Genomic DNA, 22,484 nt, shown 5'->3' with positions numbered 1-22,484 from the left:
TACCTGTTACATCCTTTTACATCCCCCAGAAACGCTAACACACCTAATTCTGACATCCCTTTGCAAATGGTTTTTCTACACTTAACAGAACTTATATGTAAAAAAACTTAAACGAAAAAACTCTTGAAAGTCAGGACTTGCATTATTGTACTATCAATATGCAATAGTTAGTATAGTAAAACCTGTCAGAAAAGATTACGGGCCTCATGTAGGTAGCAAAATACCGGTCGGTAACGGCCGAAATTCGATAAAAATCCCGTTACCGACCGGTATTTAGCTATTTGTGATGTAGGAGGCATATTTCAGGATTCGGTAATTTACCGAATCGGTAAAATTACCGATTCGGTAAATACCGAATCCTGAAATGATATGTAGGGAGCACTCTCAAGAGTGATGATTAGGAATGAGAATTCGGTATTTACCACCAACTATAGGTTGGTGATAAATACCGAATACATTGCAAAAAGCAATATTTTGCTGATTTAAGTGTGCCATGTGGCAGACATAAATGCCCTTAGGGCATGTATGTCCGCCACATGTGCACACATACACGAATCAGGGGTGCAACAGGGTGTCAATGTGACACCCTGCCACCCTTGAATATGCTCCCCCCTTTACCGAATCGGTATTTACCGATTCGGTAATGAGGCATACCTTCCCATTGATTCCTATGGGCCTCCAGGCCCATAGGAATCAATGGGAAGGTATGCCCATTACCGAATCGGTAAATACCGATTCGGTAATTACCGAATTTCTCCGATTCGGTAATATTTACCGAATTATTACCTACATACAATTTACCGATTCTTAAATACTGAATCGGTAAAATTCGGTATTTAAGAATCGGTAAATTGTATGCTACCTACATATGGCCCCACATTCCTTATTTTCAGATTTCGGCGGATGGAGTATTCTGTCATAAACAAGGGGTGTGACTCGTCTGCTGTAGTACAAGTGCATTACAGCCTGCGGCAGTTGCAATGTGGCACACCGGACACAAGTCACGTGTTGACGTAGTATAACACCTGACAAACTCTAAATAAGACCCCGAATCTCACATCAATCTTAGACAATCGCCGTTCACAAACAGGTTATTGCAGACATTAAAAAATGTCAGCCCCATTAATTTGTGTTCCATATTTCTCGGAGATTACATAAAACATACGAGTTTCCAAACAACAACCTGCAACAATTGATTCTTAATCATGATTTTATTTTACTAGCAAAGTGTTTAAATAATCAAAATAGTAAGACTTCTCTCCATCTTAATTATTTGTCTTCGTTGAATTAGCTTTCTTCCCAGAAAGATAAACACACCATTAACATCCTGTCCGTGATCAGCTGTCATTGGCAGCTGAACCTTGCAAAAAGCATCTGTAAATCACCTTGATGCCAAATAAGCCAAACTAAACATGATAATATAAAAATTCATAAAAGCCATGAAGTTTTATGGCCAAACATTGCAATCCTGGTAACATTTAATTCAAGTTTTTAGTCTCACGAGATTGTATCTTGTCACCAAAACCGCTCTATGGAGTTATGGGACCATAAAAAAATGTGCTCAGTGATCACTGAAGCAAAATCCCCTTCTGTGGCATCGAGGGCGCTCATCACTGGAGATTGTTTATTGTGATGGGAGGTGCGGCTTTTAATGCAGCAATTTGCATGCAGCACATTCAGAATCCTGTCCAGGCAATTTCATCACAGAAGCCGCTGTTGTCTCTGTGAGTGTCGAACGCAAAACCCAGGCTGACAGGGCTCGGAGGAAACCAAACATGTGCAATAAGCCAGCCTGGCACGGTGAAACAGTGTGGGCCAGGCTCACACGGCTCTGTTTTCATTGTGGGATCCATCCCGGTATCTGACAGTTTTCACATGCCGCGAGAGAAAACACCGAAAACGAATTTCTTGCTCTGTCAAGATAAATAGATCAGAACTTAAGTGCTCTGCAGCAGGATGTATGTTGGGCACCTCGTTTGTAAAAAGAGTGGCGTGTCTATCATGGGTAATGCGTGAACAAAATAAGAACTGAATGCAGTGAATTTACAGATGTTCAAGCAGGTCATATTTCATATATTATTCCGTCGCATTCGCCACTATGTAGTAATAGGTAAGAGCTTCCGTAGGAAGGGTGTTTTTTTTATTTCGCTAATAACTTTGGCACCCTCTGACGAATCTGTACAAAACTAAAAATAAAAAATAAAAAAAATCAACCATCTCAGCTCCTTATGGACAGATTCACACTGATTGGTGAAGCAGGGGCCAAAAAGCGGCGACCCAAATCTTTGACTTCCCAGGTACATTTCCATAGGAATTTTTCTATCCCATACAGAAAAAAACAGCTGAACGGAATTACCAAACAATAGCAAGTAAGTTATAACTTTATTCAGAATGGGTGCTTACTTGTAATTTGGTGGAAATATGTATAGCTGTTTTCAAGAAATTAGCATTTAAAGAATGGCTCAGGTTGATCATAAAGTAGGTAATGGTCAGAAAAAATTAGGTATATCTGAATAGTTGGTTACGCAGGATCCCCTATTACCAAAATTATTAAACAAATAGGAGCGCCTGATTGGCTGAGGGAGCTTTTACTCCCATTGGCCATTTTGGTACCACTGCACCGGGGGAATGTTCGGTGCCAAGCATTCTCGCTGGCTGGCCGCAACTCTGAGGAAAACTTTGTGGCTGCCTTTACAGGACTCAATGACTCAGTCCCTGTGTCCTGGAAACAATTGTGAAACAGGGCATAAAGGGCGATATATGAACACCCTCACCCACACACGCTGAGAATGGGGATCTCAAGGGAGCCTCCAGATGTTGAAATACAAAGAAATATTCTGGACGTGGGTACCTCAATGCTCTCATGGGACCCAAAGAAGCTTGCAACGGTGTCCCAGCACCCTGGAGTGGAAGATTTCATGTCAGGTTCTACAGGAGTTCTGAAGAACCTGAAAAAAAGTTTTTAAAAAACTGAGAAAACATTGCAGGCCCGTGGGTGTTGGGTACCTGTGAGGGGGTTGTACGCAGGGCCAAAAATGTATATGCAGCAGGGGTTTGGCTACCGGAAGAGGTGTTGGGTGCAAACCCTAGCCGCTGGCCAGGCCCTGTGGTTAACATCCCACTGCTCACTGACCTAACTATAACTACACAGTGGCTTTGGCGTACAGGCCAATTAGAGAGGCACACTCAACAGGGTTGCCCCCTCTCACCGGTACATTTTGCCTTGGAAATGGAGCTGGGGGCCTCACACTCCAAGTAGGGCACCACTTTTGCAGGCTATGGATTGACAGCCCATCCCGCTAAATCTTGTTGTATGTGGATAATCATTTGATGCGGGGTGAGCACTCGGATGTGGAGGGGACAATTAGGGCCCTAGAGGATTTTGGTAACCACTCAGTCCTCCATGTCAATTGGAACACATCCAATCATCTCTACTGTCCCCCCCCCCCCCAAATACATTGCCCTCCTCCCAAAATAAGTCGACCCTCCGTTGGGAGCCAGTCCTGTTTTGGCACCTCGGTATCAATGTGCATCATAACCAAATTGAACTGTTGCTTGCGGGAAACAGCGGATTATGAATGATGCAGGGCTAACCCAGCGGATTTTGTTCATGTGGCCTGGTTATGCCCGGATATAGCCAATTATTGAAGTTCGATATTCCAAAAGTTGAGTGAAATTACAGAGACATCATTAACCCCCGATCCATTATTGGCCCTCCTCGGTTACTCAAAATGGATAAAGAAAGACATCCATCGCTTGACAGATATGGGGCTGTTGATCGCAAAGCGTAGAATAGCCAAGCGTTGGTCACGCGGGTCATGCCCCTATTCTGGCAGAATGGTCGAACAACATGCTCTTTTGCAACACACAAACAGAACTATATTGTGAATTACTCCCACCTCAAAACCTCCCCAAAAACTTTTGGGGATTATATCAAAACTATTTAGCAGGGAAGGTATCAAATGTACCAGAGTAGAGTTTCACTACCAGGTTGTTTAACACGCTCTAATAAGCCCACTGGGCCTGCTACTATCGGTGGCTCATTTCCTGAGTGTGTGCAGGGCCCTTGTTTCATAATACCTGTTTGAAACCCTGACTCGCAAGCTGTTCCCCCCCACTGGTATCCGGATGGGGTGTGCGGATAGACCCACACTTGTAAAAAACAACCAAAATCTGTTGTGCTGGTCCATGCACTGGGTTCCTCCACTGTGCTCTGCCCATGCTTACAGTCATGTAATGCCTTCATCATTTATGTAAACTGTGGTCACTGTTAATGCATGGTACACTGGTTGCTATTGTTCTTTTCTGGATCTATATGTAATAATATGCAATAAAACTAATAAAATAAAACATTTTAAAAAATTGAACTGTTAGAGGGTAATATCAAAACTACGATTGCCTCCCTATGCCAATCTGTATGTTTATGGCTGTCCCTCCTGCTGTACGTGGTGGGTAGCATCACATTATCAAAGATGATATTTTGTCCTAATCTCCTTTATTATTTTGCTGCCCTTTTGATTCGTCTGCCTAAATATCTCTTTAATGAGATGAATGGTCTGCCGACACAATTCATTTGGGGAGTTGAATGTTGTTGGATTGCTTTGAACAAACTGCGTCTTCCCACGAATTAGGGGGATTTAGTGGTACAAGACATGGAGATTTATTATCTTGCCATGCGGCTAAAATGGGCGGCCCACTGGAGAGATAGATGTGGGGTGGAATGACTTAGGGATTGGGATTTATTCTAAGCCTGGGCGTAGTTTGCGAAGTAGCGCTACACGTAGCTACGCGAAGTGCACTTTGCACTACGTGAGCTACGTGTAGCTGCGTGAACTGCGTAGTGCACTGTGCAAAATGCTGTTCGCACTGATTGCACAGTGCCGGATGCTTGTCCGCACTGTGCAATCAGTGCAAACTGCATCTTGCACAGTGCAAGCAGTCGTTTTCTGCTGCTCGAGTAGATTTCTACTCGACCGTCAGCTCTCTCAACGCGGATTGGTAGTTTCTCATCACAAGCGGTCGTGAGCATACGCGACCACTCGCAATGAGAAACCTGACCTCCCTGCGTTGAGAATTTGCCGGGAGGTTTATTTTCCACGCTCGCGATTGGCAACTTGATGTTGCTGATCGCGAACGAAGAAAAAGTCTCGCCGGGATGTCATTTTGCTTGCTCGTGGTCGCCAACTTGACGTTCAGGACCACGAGCAAAAGAAAAATGACCGCTGCACTACGCTACGCTGCGCGTGTTTGCACTGTGCTATGTGCAATTCGAGTAGCACAAACTACGCGAGCGTAGCGTAGTGCTTTGCCCAGGGTTAATTTATTCCCATCCATAACACTCAACAGGCCTTACCGTTTGTGCTGCGATCTCAGCAACTCAAAGGAGTTGAGGGTCTCCTACTCTATTCCATTCTGTTTGCCTGGACAGGCTAGTTTCAAAGCATGGGGACAAAACTCCCCTATGTGACAGACTTTCCCTTGATGACCCCTACAACGTCTGCACAAAGGTGACTGGTCTGGCCTACATAACTGGGAATGGAGGGTTCGACCTCTCTGGGAGATTAGTATGTGAATGGGCACATGTGGAGTTTCCACAAGCTGATAAATAACTATGCCCTCCCCCCACAGCACTTCTTGCTCTACCGTGGGGTAGTGGCTGCACTTCGACGAGTGTGGGGCAGAGAGGGACTGGAAACCCCAGAACATAATTGCTTGAAAGAAATCTGCACCATGGGAGTGAGCAATCACCCTTCTTTAGAAGTCCCTTCTTTCCCAAACCAAATGCGAGCTTTCCCACCTCCTTGAACAATGGGCCTCTGAAGTATGTCCAACAGGTACTCCCTTCTGCAAAGCACTAAATCTTGATGTCAATGCCACGTTCTTCTACTGTGGGATTATATACCATACGTTACTGCCCGTGTTGTACCATTGTATAACATGTCTAAAACTTTTTTTTAAAAGTCTACACAGTATACAGAGAGGGTCAGATTCGCAAAGGTAAAGTGAGACGAAAGTCTAACTTTACCACTTGTGGTATTGACAGAGGGCATTTACGAGTAGTAACTGATCTTTGTGAACACTGAAGCCGTAAAGTTAGACTTTTGTCTCACTTTACCTCTGTGAATCGGCTATCTATCTATCTATCTATCTATCTATCTATCTATCTATCTATCTATCTATCTATCTATCTATCTATCTATCTATCTATCTATCTATCTATCTATCTATCAATCTATCGATAAAATTCACTGAAAAAAACAAAGGTTACAGAGACGTTATAGAAAGGTTCACATTTAACCCACACAACACCATAGAAATTCAGCAGTTATAGTTACACTTAACTGAAGAAACTATAACTCGTGGCCTAAAGTTACTTAACAACATGAGTTATAGTTTCTTCAGACAAGTATAACTATAAGTATAACTATCACTGCTGAATTTGTGGTTTTGTGTGGGTAAAACGTCAACACAACTATAACGTCCCTGTAACCTTTCTGTTTTTCAGTGAATTTATATGTTGTTTTTAATGTAAAGTAATAGTGGTTGAGGTTTTTTTTTTTCCAATTGGGCTTTGGATTCGCGGGTACCCACAGATCCACAGTGAATCTGCATCCCTAAATATCTATACATTTCTTTCTGAACTACCGAACACATTTACACAAAATTACAAAAATGTCTCTTTCTAGACCAAGATCTACCTTTCTTCAAAATTTGGTGCAATTCCATTCAATGGTTTGGGCTGTAGTCGTGCCTAAAACCGCACAATCCCCATAGACACTGCATGGGGAAAAAGCATTTGGGACCCCCATTTTTCTCGGTCCCCACTTCACGAATCACCCTGAAACTTTACAGAGAGCAGCTCAACTAACTTGCTTACTAGTTTTGATCATTTCGTGAAGATTCATCAAACGGCGCCAAAGTTAATAGCATAACAAAAAACTTTTTATCTATGGGAAAAGTTGGTCTTAACAGTAATTATATATATATATTTTCTATCACATGTTTATATGTACGATAGGTTCGGTATCAACCTTGAAATTCGACTTACAAGACGGCCGCCTCTTTTCTAAACTTTCTCACACTGCTGAGCCCTTTATTCATAATTTATGTTCACTTACTTTCACTATAAGAGGTTTGCGCCTATATTCATACCAACCCGTGACCAAGGCGTGTGTGCTTTAAAACACGTTGGGTTGTTTTTGGTGATGCACTGCTGTAAAGTACCTTGCGTCCTTTGACTCGCCCGACAACTCATTTTTTCTGGAGTGCGTGACTGCAGTTTGTGGATTCGATATTAGCGGGCGACATATACATATATATATATTCCCAGAGATAGGAATTCATTAGCTTTTATTCTCACCAATATCTTTGCCACCGTTTAAGAAATCTCCACAAAACTTTGCATCCCTTTTGTTTTCTCTACATCGGCAGACAAGGCAAAGTTTTGCGGTGATTCATAAAGGGCTTGCAAAGAATAAAGGGGTGTCTCCAAAGCTTTTTCCACCAATGCATTTTTGCATTTTCCATTTCCACTTTTTTGGATAGACTTAATGGCAAAACGTCTGGATGGGTTTTCATGTGTTTTGGCAATATTATAGATCCTGGCCTGTAAAGGATCTTTTTTGCTATTTCATGAAAATCCATTCAGTAGTTTTGTACTTATCACGCACTGAATGTTAGTGATATACTGGGCTTCTGTATACCACGGTAATTTTGCGGTATACTGCGGTACATGCCAATGACAAAGTAGTTTATGATTGGCTAATGGCTGCCTTTACAAAAGTAAAAGACAGCAATGTTGTTTTTACCACAGTCCAAAATATCCCTATTTCTGCCTTAGGAGCCTTATTCACAATGGTAAACTTACACTTTTGTATGAGTTTACAATTGTTGGTTATTCACAAAGGCATTTTAATAGTAGTATATTTAAGTCTGCTGGGCCCCCACACATTAAAAGATAGGACTGCCCTATCTTTGTATGTGCCGAGACTCCTCAGTTGTAAGGATACTACTCGTAATGCACATTTGAGAATAGCAAACAATTGTAAACTTACACAAAAATATCAATTTACCTTTGTGAATCTGGCTCTATAAGTTTAAAACTACCGAAATCATTTGAATTCGATACCAAAAAGTATACTTTACACACCATAATATATATTTCTTACACATTTCATCTAAATCCATTCAGCCATTTTCATGTTACCTCTGTTTAAACAATACTCTATGACACAGTGAGCCACTCCTCTCCACTCTACGACACTCAACTTCACTCTATGACACATCACTCCACTCTACGGCAACCCACTCCACTCTGTGACACGCCACTCTAGTCTACCACACACCATTCCACTTGATGACATGCCATTCCATTCTATGACACTCCAATCTATGCAACTCCACTGTAGGCTAATGCACCCTAAGCACTCCACTCTACACTATTACACTGCACGCCACTCTGCTCTACACTACCCTACTCTATGCTGCTCCACTCTATACAGCTCAACTTTACGCCATTCTAGTCTACGACACTCTACTGTATGCCACTCCACTGTAGAACATGCCACTCCAACTACGACAATCCACTCCACTTCACAACACATCACTCCAGTCTAACACATACCGCTCCACTCTACAACACTCTACTCTAAAAATTTCCACTCTATGTACCCCACTGTAAGGCACTCCACTCCACGCCACTCCACTCCACGCCATTCCACTCTATGCAATTCCACTTTATGTCACTCCATTCTATGCCACTCCACTCTACGCTATTCCACTCTATACAATTCCACTTTATGCCACGCCACTCTACACTATTTCAGTCTGTTCCAATGTATGCTATTTCACTCTATGCCACTTCACTGTACGGCACTCGAATCTATGCTACTCCACTCAACACAATTCTACTCTACGCCATTCCATTCTACACAATTCTACTCAATGCCACTCCACTCTATGCCACTTCACTGCACGTCACTCTACTCTACACTATTCTACTGTACACCACTCCACTCTATGCTTTTCGACTCTCTGCCACTCCAGTGTACACTACTCCACTCTTCGCGATTCCCCATAAGTAAATCTACTCTGTGCCACTCCACTTTACACCGCTCCACTCTACACTATTCCACACTACCTCACTCCACTCTACTCTATGACACACTACTCCACTCTACACCCCTCCAGTCAATGCCACTCCACTCTACGCACTCCACTCTAATTTATGACATGCCACTCCACTCTGCATTATTTCACTCTATGCTACTCCACTGTACACCACTCCATGGAATGCCACTCAGTGCTATGCTATTCACTGTATGCAACTACACCCTACCCCACTCCACTCTATGCTATTCCACTGTTTGCCACTGCACTCTATGCCACTTCACTCTATGTCATACTACCTCTCTTTATGTCACTCCAGTCTATGCCACTCGAGTGTATTCTTCAACATGCCGATCCACTCTACACCCCTCCAGTCTACCTCACTCCAGTATATGCTATTCCACTGAACACCACACCACTCTAAACCTCTACACTCCACACCACTCCACTCTACGCCACTCCACTCAATGCTATCCCAGTCTTAGACTCTCCACTCTATGCTATTCCACTCTATGCCACACCATCTATGTCATTCCAATTAACACCACTTAACTATATGCCACTCTACTCCACTTTATGACATTCTGTGACCCTGAGACAATGAGCATTTTCTAAGCTTTCTCTTAAACGTATGTCAGACATCCAGGTTTTTACATAAACTACCTCTCATTTTCAACAGTGTGTGACTACATGCGCTCCTCCCCTCCTGTGAAAACGCTCATGAGGCTATAGCATGGTATTAAAAGTGTACATTAAATTCTATTATTTATTACTTGTAGAGGCATCATGATACATCACGCCAATAATATATTACCATGACGACATCTCCTGACTTTCCAGGAGACAGATCAATAATACACTTGATCGCAATAGAGTGTGTGCTTTATGTTTTATGTTCTTTGTTGTGATGTCTGATATTGTTTTGTTTTTCCTTCATGGTCAGCACAGCACCCACTTAATATAACAATTGTGGTGCACATAGAGAAAAATATATCACTTCTCTTACAGATTTCCACTAATAGGGTGATATGATCCAGGGATTGTTCTCAAGTATTGTAATGTAATGATGTTTTTATCCTTCCAGACTAATCTAAGGAACCATACCTATCAGGGTATAGTATTAAGTGCATGTTATTTTATATGCATTATTCCTGCTTGATTCAATAGCAGACCACATTGTTGTTTTATCATGAGTGGGATATGGATCTTCTAGGGTCCTGATGAGAAGCCAAGGGGATGGCTTCGAAACATGTCGACTAAGGAGGTGGTAGCCCATCGTAGCACAATACCTCCACTCCCCGTTTTTAATAATACCAGCTAGAAGGAACATTAAAATTTAGCTTCCCACATAGCCAGGCATTTCTTAGCATACTCCACTATCTACACGATTGACCCTTTCACTCTCACTCCTGCATTACGCATAGTATATTCACTACCAAGTGCTCCCCTGCGTCTTCATTGGTTGTAGCACGCCCCATCCCGTAGCGGGACGGGAAGAACCCGATTATGAAGCATGCCACCAAGGGTCCTTTTGGTGGGTGAGGGTTATTTTAACAAAACATTGCGCAAATAGTGAGCTAATACTTTGGAAGGATATTTCCATTTCGCTTTATCCAAGGTGAATTCCTTTTGGTTTCTTTACGGCATATTGAGGGGGACGAGACCCCCTTCTATTTCCTTTACCTCTTCACTCCCTCTTCTGTTTTTTAGTACATAACACTCCACTCAATACCACTCCAATCTAGAAGGCTCTACTCCACTGCATACCCCTCCTCTCTACTCTGCTGTACAACACTCTACCACAGTCCATTGTAGGACATAGCACTCTATGACACTCCACTGTACAATACGAGACTGTACACCACTCTACTGTATGTTATTCTACTCCACAACACTTTGCCTGACTACGCCACTGTACAATACATCACTCTACGCAGCTCCACTCTTTGGCACTCTACTCAACTGTATGCAACTTCACTCTAGAACACTCTATGCCACTCTACAATACTCCAATCCACTCTATGCCTAGCCACTCTACGCCTCTCTACTACACTGTATGACACACTATGACAGGCCACTTTGCTCCGCTATACTGCATGCCACTCCGTTATATGACATGGCATTCCACGCTACAACACTCTCTTTCACAGTACTCTACGACACTCCACTGGATGACACTCTATTCCATTCTTTGCTACTCTACTGTACAGCGCTCTACTCCACTCTATGCCTATCTATGACACTGTACTCGACAACACTCCACTTGACGATACTCCACTCAACTATTCTCTGAACGATGCACCACTCTACTACACTAAACTTTATGACACTCTACTCTATGACAGTCCACTCCACTCTATGACACTCCACTGTACTCTACAGCACAGCACAGCACCTCACTCTAGAAAACCCTGGTCCACTCTATGCCCCTCCACTCTAGAACACTCTACTCTACTCTGTGCCAGTCCATGACACTCCACTCAACAACACTCCACACAATAACACTCCAAGCAACGACACTCCTCTAAATGTCACACCACTGTATGAAACTATACTGCACCACACTCCACTCTACAACAGTTCCCTCCACTCTGTAACACTTCACTGTACTCTATGACATGCCACTTTGCTCTACACCACTCCACTCTAGAAGACTCAACTCCACTATCTGCATCTCTACTCTATGCCACTGTGCTCCACTGTTTGACACTCCACTACACTTTATGATACTCTACAGACTCTGGGACACACCACTTTACTCTATGCCACTCCACTCTAGAAGACTCAACTCCACTATCTGCATCTCTACTCTATGCCACTCTACTCCACTGTACAACACTCTACCTTCACTCCAGTGTATGATTCACCACTCTATGAAACTCCACTCTATGACACTACACTGTACGAGACTCTGTGCCACTCTACTGAATGACACTCCACTTGACAACACTCCACTCTACAACACTGTACTCCACTCCACTCTACAACAATTTACTCCACTCTATGCCACTTTACGTCAATGTGCTAGGTGGAATTCCATTCCATGACACTACACTCCAGTCGATGACACTCCACTGTATGACATTCCACTGTATGACACTCAGCTGAAAGTACTGAAAGGCCAGAATCACAGGATATTGAGACAACGCCGAGTCTCTTCGCTCCCCCTATGTTGAGTTTATATCCATGCCCCTCCTAACATGAAAATGTGCTATGATGTGGCCTGCGCTGGCTGCATCATTGTGCTTTTTTCAGTTACTTTCAGCTATACTGAAAAGAAAATGTGCTGTTGGACAAAATAGCTAAAAGAAATTCACATTTATAAGGCCGATAGCTCAGGTGTTGCTGAGATCTACTAGCTTTACCAATGCTTGTTCGGTGTTGACAGGGTTTTACTGAACAAATGTGGAAGTGATAGTGAGAAACAGTTGACAAGCTTTGAAGTGAAGCTAAGATGTGACGTAACAGCCAGAGCTGCCGACAGGGGAACTGGGGAACCTGTTTTAAATCTAGGGATTGGTTGAACAATTTGTGATTCTGGGCAAATCACGTACGCTTCCCCTGCCTACGGCAATGAATGTGTCATTGTGTAATGTAACTGGTGAGCACTGAAAGCACTCCAATACCATTGTCTGGTATTAGCACTATGGCAAGATTGATGACGAAACAAGCGCTCAAATACCATCAGACCGTGCCAAAAAATCAAAACCAGCGACGAGGGAGGTGGTGGGGGGATGGTCAAGCAGGTAAGCAGGAGTGAATGGGTAGATGGGCAAGAAATTATGGGGAATAAAAACATAATTGAGGCAAGATCAGCGACAAAAATGAATGTGTCATTGTGTAATGTAACTGGTGAGCACTTAAAGTGCTTCAATAGCATCAACTTGTGTTCACGTTATGGCAAGAATGATGATGGAGCAAGTGCTCCAATACCATCGGACCTTGCAAAAAATAAATAAACAAGTGCTGTTCGTGTTTTTACAACTTTTTAAGAAATGCATTAGTTTATGCACATTTGCATGCATTTTAGTGGTATATGTGCATTTGGACAAGGGGACAGCATGAAAACACAAGTATTCCAATGGACTGCTTAAAAATAAAGAAAAAATAGCTCCACAAACCAGGAGCAGTGTAAGGAGACATTTACTTGGTCCATAAGCTATGGGAGGGCCAAACACAATAAGAGGGCATGACGCCCACATGCCATGATGAATGGCATCAAAGAAAGTGAGAGCAATGCTGAAGTTTACCAATGGTAGGAGATGGACGGCATGTAAGACTACAGATTGAAACCAACACGTCTCTTTGAGACAGCGCATGCACAGTCTAGCGGAGACCTAAAACGGGAAGGGCCTGTTTGCCTTGAACTATACTGAACACATTCGGAAGGTTCATCCTTTGAATGAGCACCCAAGCGATTTCAAGCTGTTGCAGACATGACAATACTTGCATATACCCATAGATAAGAATTATATAATAAGTTGTATTTCTTGTCAAGAATTTTATATTTGGGGTAAAATGTTTAACATGCACATCCAATGTGTAGTTGAACAACTATATAGAGTTCAGTTTTAGAAAAAAACATTTGCTTAGAGAAGAAAATATCTAATGGCTTGGAGTCACCAACCGTTGAGCCACTTGGAATTGTACTGTGCTGTGCGTAGAGGTGGCAGTCCCCCAAGGCTGCGGTAGATGGCAGGATCTCTTCCTGGGAAGTCCATGGCAGTGGCAGCATACAGCTCACCAGTGGATGTAAGAAGAGCAGTAGAGTTGTGCTGGGGGCTGTATGGACATCGAGCCATGCCGCTGATCTGATCATGTACTTCTGTCAAATTACTTAACTGTAAAATCACAGCCAACAAGAATAACAGTGAATAACTGCATCACTTTGAAAAGGACATAAAAACATTATAATCTAAATTAGTATTTCTGCATGACCTTTAGCAATGTCTAACACTTCCCTCTTTTATTTCTATATAAGCACAACAGTTTTTCTAAGGGCCTTTACAAATTCAAATTCCATATTTTAATTGTTAGTCATTTCAGTTCTAGCACTGTTTTAGGAATTGTAATCATTGCCTGTACTTCCTTGTCATTTCTCTAGTATACACTCTCTCTACAGTCAAAACTATTGGAATCCACCAGATCACTAGAGTGAGGTTCACTTGCCTTCCTATTTTCGGATCCAACATGATCTGGATTCGCACTCCTATTGTCCTGGCTTTACTTTAACTTTATTTCTTATCACAACTCTTATTGTGATTTTAACATATAACTCGCTAGACGGCCCCACCAGAGGATAGAACTAACCACTTCAGGTTTAATGTTCATTGTCATTTATCTCTCACAAAAAATATGTTTCTCCTTTCAATCTGTAACACTGCTCATATTCTTCTTCCTCCTACCATCCTGGTAAATGCTCCTTAAACGCATAGCTTACTATTAAAACCTATATCAAATCTGAATCGTCACTAACTGGGTCAATAACAGCTGCCTGCAGCTGAACACAGACAAGATGGAAGTACTGATCTTTGGCAACAGCAGCAATACATGGAAAGACTCTTGGTGGCCATCCGAAATAGGTCCAGCACCCACTCCCTCTGACCATGCCAGAAACCTCGAATCAACACTGAGAACAAGCTCACCATGAAATGACAGATCAACGCAATCTCCTCCGCCTGCTTCCTCACCCTGCGCATGCTAAGTAAGATCTTCATGTGGCTACCCCTACACACGAGACGCACTATGACACAGGCCCTCATCACCAGCCGACTGGACTATGGCAATTCTCTCTACATAGGAATAATCAAACACCTCTTACAGAGGCTTCTAACCATACAGAACGTCGCACCCAGATTCATGCTCAGCCTTCCCCGATGGATCTACATCACACCTCACCTCAGGCAACTCCAATCACTCCCTGTACATAAGAGATGCCAATTCAAGCTGCTAACCCACGCACGCAAGGCTCTACACAACCAAGGACCCGCGTATATTAACCACCGCCTGGACTTTGACCAACCGCCAAGAAGACTTCGCTCCGCCTCCCTTTCACTTGCCCATACTCCAAGCATCTACCGAAGCTGAGGTGGAGGACGCTTCTTCTCCCACATCACAGCAAAGACCTGGAATAACCCCCCCCCCCACGCACCTCCATATCATCACCACACTTCGGGAATTCCAAATGGCCCTCAAGACTTGGCTGTTTGAATAAGCTTCCGGGACCTGCAAGCCCCTGGATACCCTATCGGGTGACTAGCCGTGCTTTATAAATCTTGATTAATTTGCTATCCTGTCTTTTCACATCTAATTGTGGGGTAGGTTGTTTCACTATCTGTGAGCGTCTTTAAACAAATCATTTTTATCTAAGACTGAACATATGGTGTTGCAGTTTATGAGAAATGTGTGATTTATCCCACTAATACCGCTAAGTTGTTCTCTTATCATGCAGTGCCTGTGACAGAAGGAGGTCAGACTTGAATACATAAACATGATCATTGTATCTAGCTAATGCTATTGTTATAAAAGTAATAAGCATTAATTATTGGGTATGGATGAAGCAGTTGGGTTCAGATGCAGCGGTCTTGTTTAGTCAATGAGGTCTTTCTACTTACTGTGCGATTTGTGCAGATGGGTGTGAAAGCGTTTGTCCCGCACGTGAAAAGCCGGTCACCGCTAATGAGGAGCACACGGATGTAGTTCTGGCATTCATCCTAAAACAGACAAGAAAATACCCAAATGCTGTGATAAACCAGGTCATTACAGAGGGGTACATTTTATTCTTTATAAAGATTTCGCAGGGCTGGGGCATCTCATGGCCACCTGAAACTCAAATCAATAACGATTGAAAGGAATAAGTCACAATTGTCATTTGGATGTACATAAAGTTGAATTTGCCTTCCGAAATGCCAATTAGAGCAGCAGCATTTGCAGATTTTCCAGACAACAAATTCTACTTATATAGGGGAAAATTCCCAGTGTAAACTGGAGTCACATAGCTAGTCTTTATATCATGATAATGCGCTCTAGAACAGTGGTTCCTAACCCATGATCCACAATGCCTACTCAGAAGTACAAAACTGAATCAAATCAAATTAGTACATCAATAAAGCTCATGTACATAAAACAGCAAGTGTAAACTTAACACATTTTAAAACGTTCTGTTGATGTGATGAATAATTGGAATCTAAAAATTAAATTTGATATCATTAGATTGACTCGTTGGAGCAGGACAAGTACAGCAAACAGAAACTAGTATGGATGATTTGTAGTCTCACTTGAAGCACTAGTATGTGCTGACAAAAAGAGAGCATGCATTGGGACCAAAAGAAGGTAATTTTCCATACTTTGACGCAGGGCAATACAGCCAGTCACCTTGTTGCGCTGTATTAAAAGGAAAGGGCAGGAATGTGCTGTATCTAACATCAAATGGGTAATTCCTGTCCTTTCCATGCACTGGTGCACTTTGGCTGCCTAGCACCAGGGCAGGCACCCTTGCACCATGGTTCGCAGGTGGCTGCGCTGTAAGCAGGACTGTTTTGAGCAGGAAGGGACACCTTCCTGCCCCAAAACTATCCTGAGAGACATTCATCTTTCTATGTATGCTGCAGGATGCAGCGCACATAGAAAGAGGCAAAAAACAAGGCGAAATAAAGACATTTCTCCTCGTTGTGCCTCTTCTGTGGAGGTGTAGCATTTTATTGTATTCCCAGGTCTACCACTAGTGGTAAATCTGGGAATGCAACAAAATCCAGGGGTGGATGCGTGGGAACACCAACACTCCACCCATGGAACACCTCCCTGGGGCAGAGTTACGCAAGGCAGTGATTTGCGCTGCCTTGTGTTACTCCAGATCTATCAAGCCATACAGGGACTGATAAATCTGACTTTAGTGCAGCGTCGCCCTTGCACCCCGTTGCGTGGCACAAGGAAAATGCAACACTTTGAAAAATATACCCTAATGTGTTATACTCCACATTTTGAAAAAAAATCCAATTCAAAATGCCAATTAAATTTAAAATTTTTGTACAATATTTATTTTTGAATTATATAAAATATGTTATGGTTTGTGTACTTTTTGTATGTATGCTTATTTCTGTTCTGTTGTGCATTGATTTGAGGTAGGCAGATCAGGATCCCATCACTTCTAGTATTGATTCAACGGGGTCCACATTAGTGCAAAGTTTAAGAATCGCAGTTACAGAATGTTCATTAATGCTTTAATGCAACTCTTCTCTTTTAGAAATACCACTTATAATTCCTAGAGAAATCAATAGACATTGGTCTTGGCAAGTAACAGAGTGTCTTCTTAGATGTTGGGGAGAAGTGTATTAATCTCAGGTCCCAGGATATAATTTATTGAAACTCGCTGAGATGAACAAGCAGAAATACTTGCCATTTAAGCAGAGATGGTAACAACTGTTGAAGCACTTTCTATCAGAAAAAAGAAGTTTCATACCAGTCTATAAGAGTAGGAGTAATTTCAAATTAGTTTGTTGGGGGTATAGACTAGTTCAAGTGTTACAGGGCAGATATCTTTGAAAGTGCAGATTTTAAACAAGATGAGGAAACATTAAACCCTAAACTACCCCCACACAATGTCTGATCCTGCAGCACGATCATTAAAAGATAAGAATGTTTTTCAAGTCTACTCTTATGGTCTCCTACTCTCAGAGTCCCTGGGGGCTAAATAACTAGACGTAATCTGGGTAAAATAAAATGAGCTACGCAAAACACCTTGCTTCGTAGTCTCAACAATCTTTAGGGACAAAAAACTATTTTAAAAATTAGTAATAGCAATATTCGGGGGGAAAATCATACATTTTGTTGCATGAAATTTGCAAAAAGTATCTATTGTTTATTAACAACCATTAAAAAATAATTGGTTACCTCGTAGTTTGAGGCAACACGTGAAGTATTGTTTCATCTAATTTTAAGAGCCAAGATGTGCCATAATTTTAATCATACATATTTTCTTTGTCACTAGGGACAGACCCAAAAATGGTGTGATTTCAGCTTGCATTGACCTGCGTTGACCTTTTTTTGTGATGAGAAACAGCAGAAAGGTGTGCTTGGCCCTTTTGTGGAGCTCAAATCAGGCTGAGGATGCAACACTCTATGCACCCTTTTTTAAGCAGTATAGATGAAAGCAGAAGGAAAAGCCTTGGCCCGTGTCACATTTGATTGTGGCATTTTATGTGGAAGTAGTAATGTCCAAATTTAAAATACTGAACTCGGATGGTCATCTGCTTCTCCTATCTTCTGCTCTATCTCTATCATCGGCTCTCAGCCGCTCTCATTTGTCTTTCTTTCCCCTTACAAAGACATGCATGTGTATTCAGATATACTCACATAAGGAAGAATGTGTTTACATATGCGCAAACACATCCCAACATAGATTTCCTAAGATACTAACAAGCAGATTTCAGCAAATATATGCATCATCATAAAAGTCCTCCAGACAGGCAGAGCAGAGGGTATGGTCTAGCTCTTTGAAATGTCTGCTGCAGTAAAGAACTCACAATAACCTGCCATGGGGACCTCACACTGGCAAAACAAAGTCTCCCAAAGGATGACTCAAGAATTAATTTTTCACAGATGTAAGGGTGTGAGAGAAAAATTAAGGTCTCAATACAGATCAGAGACAAATTAAATGTCCAAGCCAAGGTTTTAAAAAATAGTAGAAGGGAACCCGAACCATGAGGATACTCGGTCCTCCTAGAAAAAGGATTAGGACCAATCAGAACGTTTACCTATGGGCTACGTCTTCCATATGGATCACAGATCTGACTGTGAGAATGAGACTGCAGTTGATATACCACCAGTCTTTTAACCTTTCAGATCTTCTTGTTGAGCTTTCATGGGAAAGAAGAAAATGTGATTATAAATGTTCCGGGGTGAGGTGGTTTCAGATTAGAACCTTCTCACAAACTGGTATTCTTTCCAAACAAAATGGAGGTCATATAGTCTTAGCAGGGGATTCGGAAGAGGCGAAGCTGAACAGGATTCCACGAGCAAGGCTGTAGTTGTAAGACTTGCGTTGGAATATCTGTGAAGGGTTGGATTATATATGCAAAGCTCAATAACTCTTTCAGGCCACGCATGGGGCATCTTTCCTGGGGTGGTGCTGGCAGGTCATCTCGGTCTTCCAATGGTTCTATGCATGGGCAAGAATTCAGTGCTTTTTTGATTCCCTGCCCCTTTCTACTTGAAAGTCATCTGATACCAGAGGAGCGAGTAGGCAGGATGCTTAACAGGCATTGGTGCATTTACCTTTGATGATCTCCAGTGTAAGAAAGCCTTCTAGCAGTGATGGCAATTACCACTCCTGAAAATTGGGCATCAAACTGACCCTCCTGGCTCTACAATGGACACATCAATTAAAGAATGAGCATATTTAAACAAAATTATGAATAATATTTTCGATACTGCTGCATTTGTGTAATGCCAAGATACTGTATTAGAAACAGAGAACCTCCACGTATACTTTTTAAATTCATAGGATACATATGAAGTGCTGGTGCATCCTCATGAGCAGGCCATATACCTACAGACCTGATATAGTAAGTAAGAAACTTGTAGAGCACACAAATGACGAGGCATCTTGGCCCTAAATGAAGCAGGGGAGCAAGTTAGCGGTCGAGAACAGACAGTTTAATTCCCCTGCAGGGAAGAGCCAGGTCTTGAGAATTTTCCTGAAACGAGGTCTTGAATTCTGAAACCTTATGATGGGTAGTAGTTCATTCCAGAGCTTCGATGCTCGGTATGAGAGACTTCTGCCTCCCCATCTGGCCTTATGGGTCCTGGGAACTTGAACTAATCCTTTGTTGGCCTATCTAAGCTTCCGATTTTGTAAATACCACTGAAAAAGTTGCTGTAGGACCCAGACTCTCCCCTGTACAGTGCTTTATGCACCAGGCATAAAGCCTTAAACTCAATGCGCTGCTTAATAGGTAGTCAATGAAGCTCCCTAATGCTATTTGAGATATGATGGTATTTAGGAACATTGAGCAGAACTCAAGCAGCTGCATTTTGCAGTGATGGAAGTTTTAACAGTTGGCGTTTGTCAACGCCCAGAGAGAGTGCATTAAAATAATCGATAGGGAGAGGACTATGGCGACTATAACCACTTTCCTGAGGTCCAAGGGGATGAATGGTAGAACTTTACTCAAGATTTTAAACAGGAAAAAGCAGGATTGATGTCAACTGGTTAGTCAGTCCGGCAAGATTTAGTTGGATGTCAAACAGAAACCCTAGGTTGTGCAGATATAAATATTCAATATTATGTCTCTCTGCCTATATACATACATAAATACATATATATATATAAATATATACATATATGAACGCACATATATTGGCGATGCACAGTTTCGCAGTGGTTGGTGAAGGGGATGTAAAGATAAAAGAATGGTCCAAAAACACGTTTTACTACCCATGCATTTTCCATAGACTTTTGCACAAGACGTAGCGCAAAATTGGCTGATGAAGTTACATGAAATTTGGCAATATTAGACATTATGGTGCGTAGATGATCCTTTTGGTTACCACAGGTAAGTAGGGTAAGTATTTTTAAGCTATAAGGCATTTTATCTTAGTGATATCTGTTGTTGCTTTATTTTCACAAAATTCAACATTCTTTCGCAGTATTTCATTGAAGTACCACAGTACATAGTGATGACAAGCCATTATTCATTTGGTTAATGTCTGCCTTTACAAAAGTTAAAGGCAGCCATGTTGTTTTTAGGTACACTTCGCCTGTGTTCTGCGTTTAGCCCTTCGATGTAGGCTAGTATTAGGTTTGATATTTTTCCTCTACCTATTACCATTTTTTAAAGTGGTAATAGGTAGGACATTTTTTTATACGTTTCTGAATATTTTAAAAAAACATTTACGGAGTACTGCAGAGTACCACCTCTGGAGCACGATGGTGTTTTGGAAAGTTTGGCCGGTCATCCTTACCAGAGGCTTCTGCCTTACCCTGCTGCTTAAAATCGGGAGTTTTGATCACAGGCTTAACTCCTAAAGAGCTACGACCTAAATCTCTGTATGCACCTGAGATTATTTTCGCAAATTCCTGCTGCTTATCCTCCTCAGCAACTTTCTTCAGTTCATTACGAACCTGGAATTGCAAAGCATCACCCTTAAGGTTACCCATTATCATGGTAGCCACCAGGTCAAACTCCCCGAGGAGCCGCATCCCTAATTCTATCGCAGACTCCGCACCGTGGTTCTCTTGAACACGTTTAATAACGGAGGGCAGCTGCAACATAGACGGAGTGCCATAGCACTGCGCGTATGTCGCTGCAAAGACCTTACCCCAGGTAACGCAATCATCTATGTGGGGGACTAAGTCTTTAGGCAAACTAATGGTGAGGATCCTGTGTTTCTCCACAGGAGACGTATTCGGGAATACCGCTTCTATTTGGTCAAATTTTTCAGCAAGCCAAAAGGGGAAATCATCCCTAGTTTGGGGGCGCTTGCCCATAACAGAATTAACCATAACAGGACTAATGACCACCGCGTGGTGGTCAGTAGGCTGCCCCGCAACAGCAGGCGCCCCCGCCTGCATATTGCGCGACACGTACTGCACTAACGCCCTATATACCGTAATAAGGGCAGTGTGTAGTACACGCAACTCAGCCACCGTCACCGTGAGGTAACGGGGATGAGGCGTAAATCCGGCTAGTACCGGCCAAGTGGCCCCTGCAATTGATAAAGGGCCCATTCTCGGCGGTATAACCACATGGGGAAGGGCGCCATTAAACCAAATATGATGCTGCCAAGCAGATATTGGTATTTCTTGTGTCCTATACGGTGTATAGTTCGCTGGCACGGCAGTGGCAGTGGAAGAATGAAAGGTATTATCATCCTCACTCACCGCCGGAATCGTCACCCAAGAGTAGAACAACTCATAGGGATGAGCCGCATCGGCTCCCACCACAAAGATGACGTTCATACCAGTGTCCGGCACCCCATACTGCGTCAAATGACGTTTCAGAGCTGCACGGCTATGCGCCGCAATATCTACCGCCATAAGGACAAGCTACACTTGAAGTATTCAGTAGCAAAAGGGTTCAATAACCTTTTTAATGATCAAGCTTGAAGAAACCTATATCAATAGAAATAGGTAGGTTTAAATCCGTCAGACTTGTTATCCGGAAACAAGAATGAGGGTGTTGTGGACTAAGATAAGCACTACTAAGGCGTTTCAACTCATAGACCAAACGTTAGGTGCGCCATGTACACTAATTTGCTGTACTCCACTCCACTCTACCGCACTCCACTCTATGCCATTCCACTTTACACCACTACACTCTTCACTATCACAGTCTAAACCACTCCATTTAATGAAACTTCATTGTATGCCAATACAC

General features: G+C 42.4%; 1 protein-coding gene across 2 annotated transcripts in view; it reads right to left on the bottom strand.

Annotated features, from left to right (window-relative positions):
- Positions 1-22,484, bottom strand: part of SEMA5A (semaphorin 5A) — a 1,729,347-nt gene that overhangs the window by 759,301 nt on the left and 947,562 nt on the right. For both annotated transcript variants that reach the window (XM_085606095.1, XM_085606096.1), the window contains 2 exons: positions 15,723-15,821; positions 13,736-13,949 (listed from right to left, as the gene is read on the bottom strand). In XM_085606095.1, coding sequence (XP_085462221.1) covers positions 13,736-13,949; positions 15,723-15,821 — 313 coding nt within the window. The remainder of the gene's footprint in view (positions 1-13,735; positions 13,950-15,722; positions 15,822-22,484) is intronic.

Source organism: Triturus cristatus, chromosome 5_1 (genome assembly GCF_964204655.1).
Source record: "Triturus cristatus chromosome 5_1, aTriCri1.1, whole genome shotgun sequence".
In the NCBI taxonomy this organism is placed as follows: domain Eukaryota; kingdom Metazoa; phylum Chordata; class Amphibia; order Caudata; family Salamandridae; genus Triturus; species Triturus cristatus.
The sequence above is the reverse complement of the archived record's forward strand: the minus strand, read 5'-3'. Positions and strand labels throughout refer to the sequence as shown.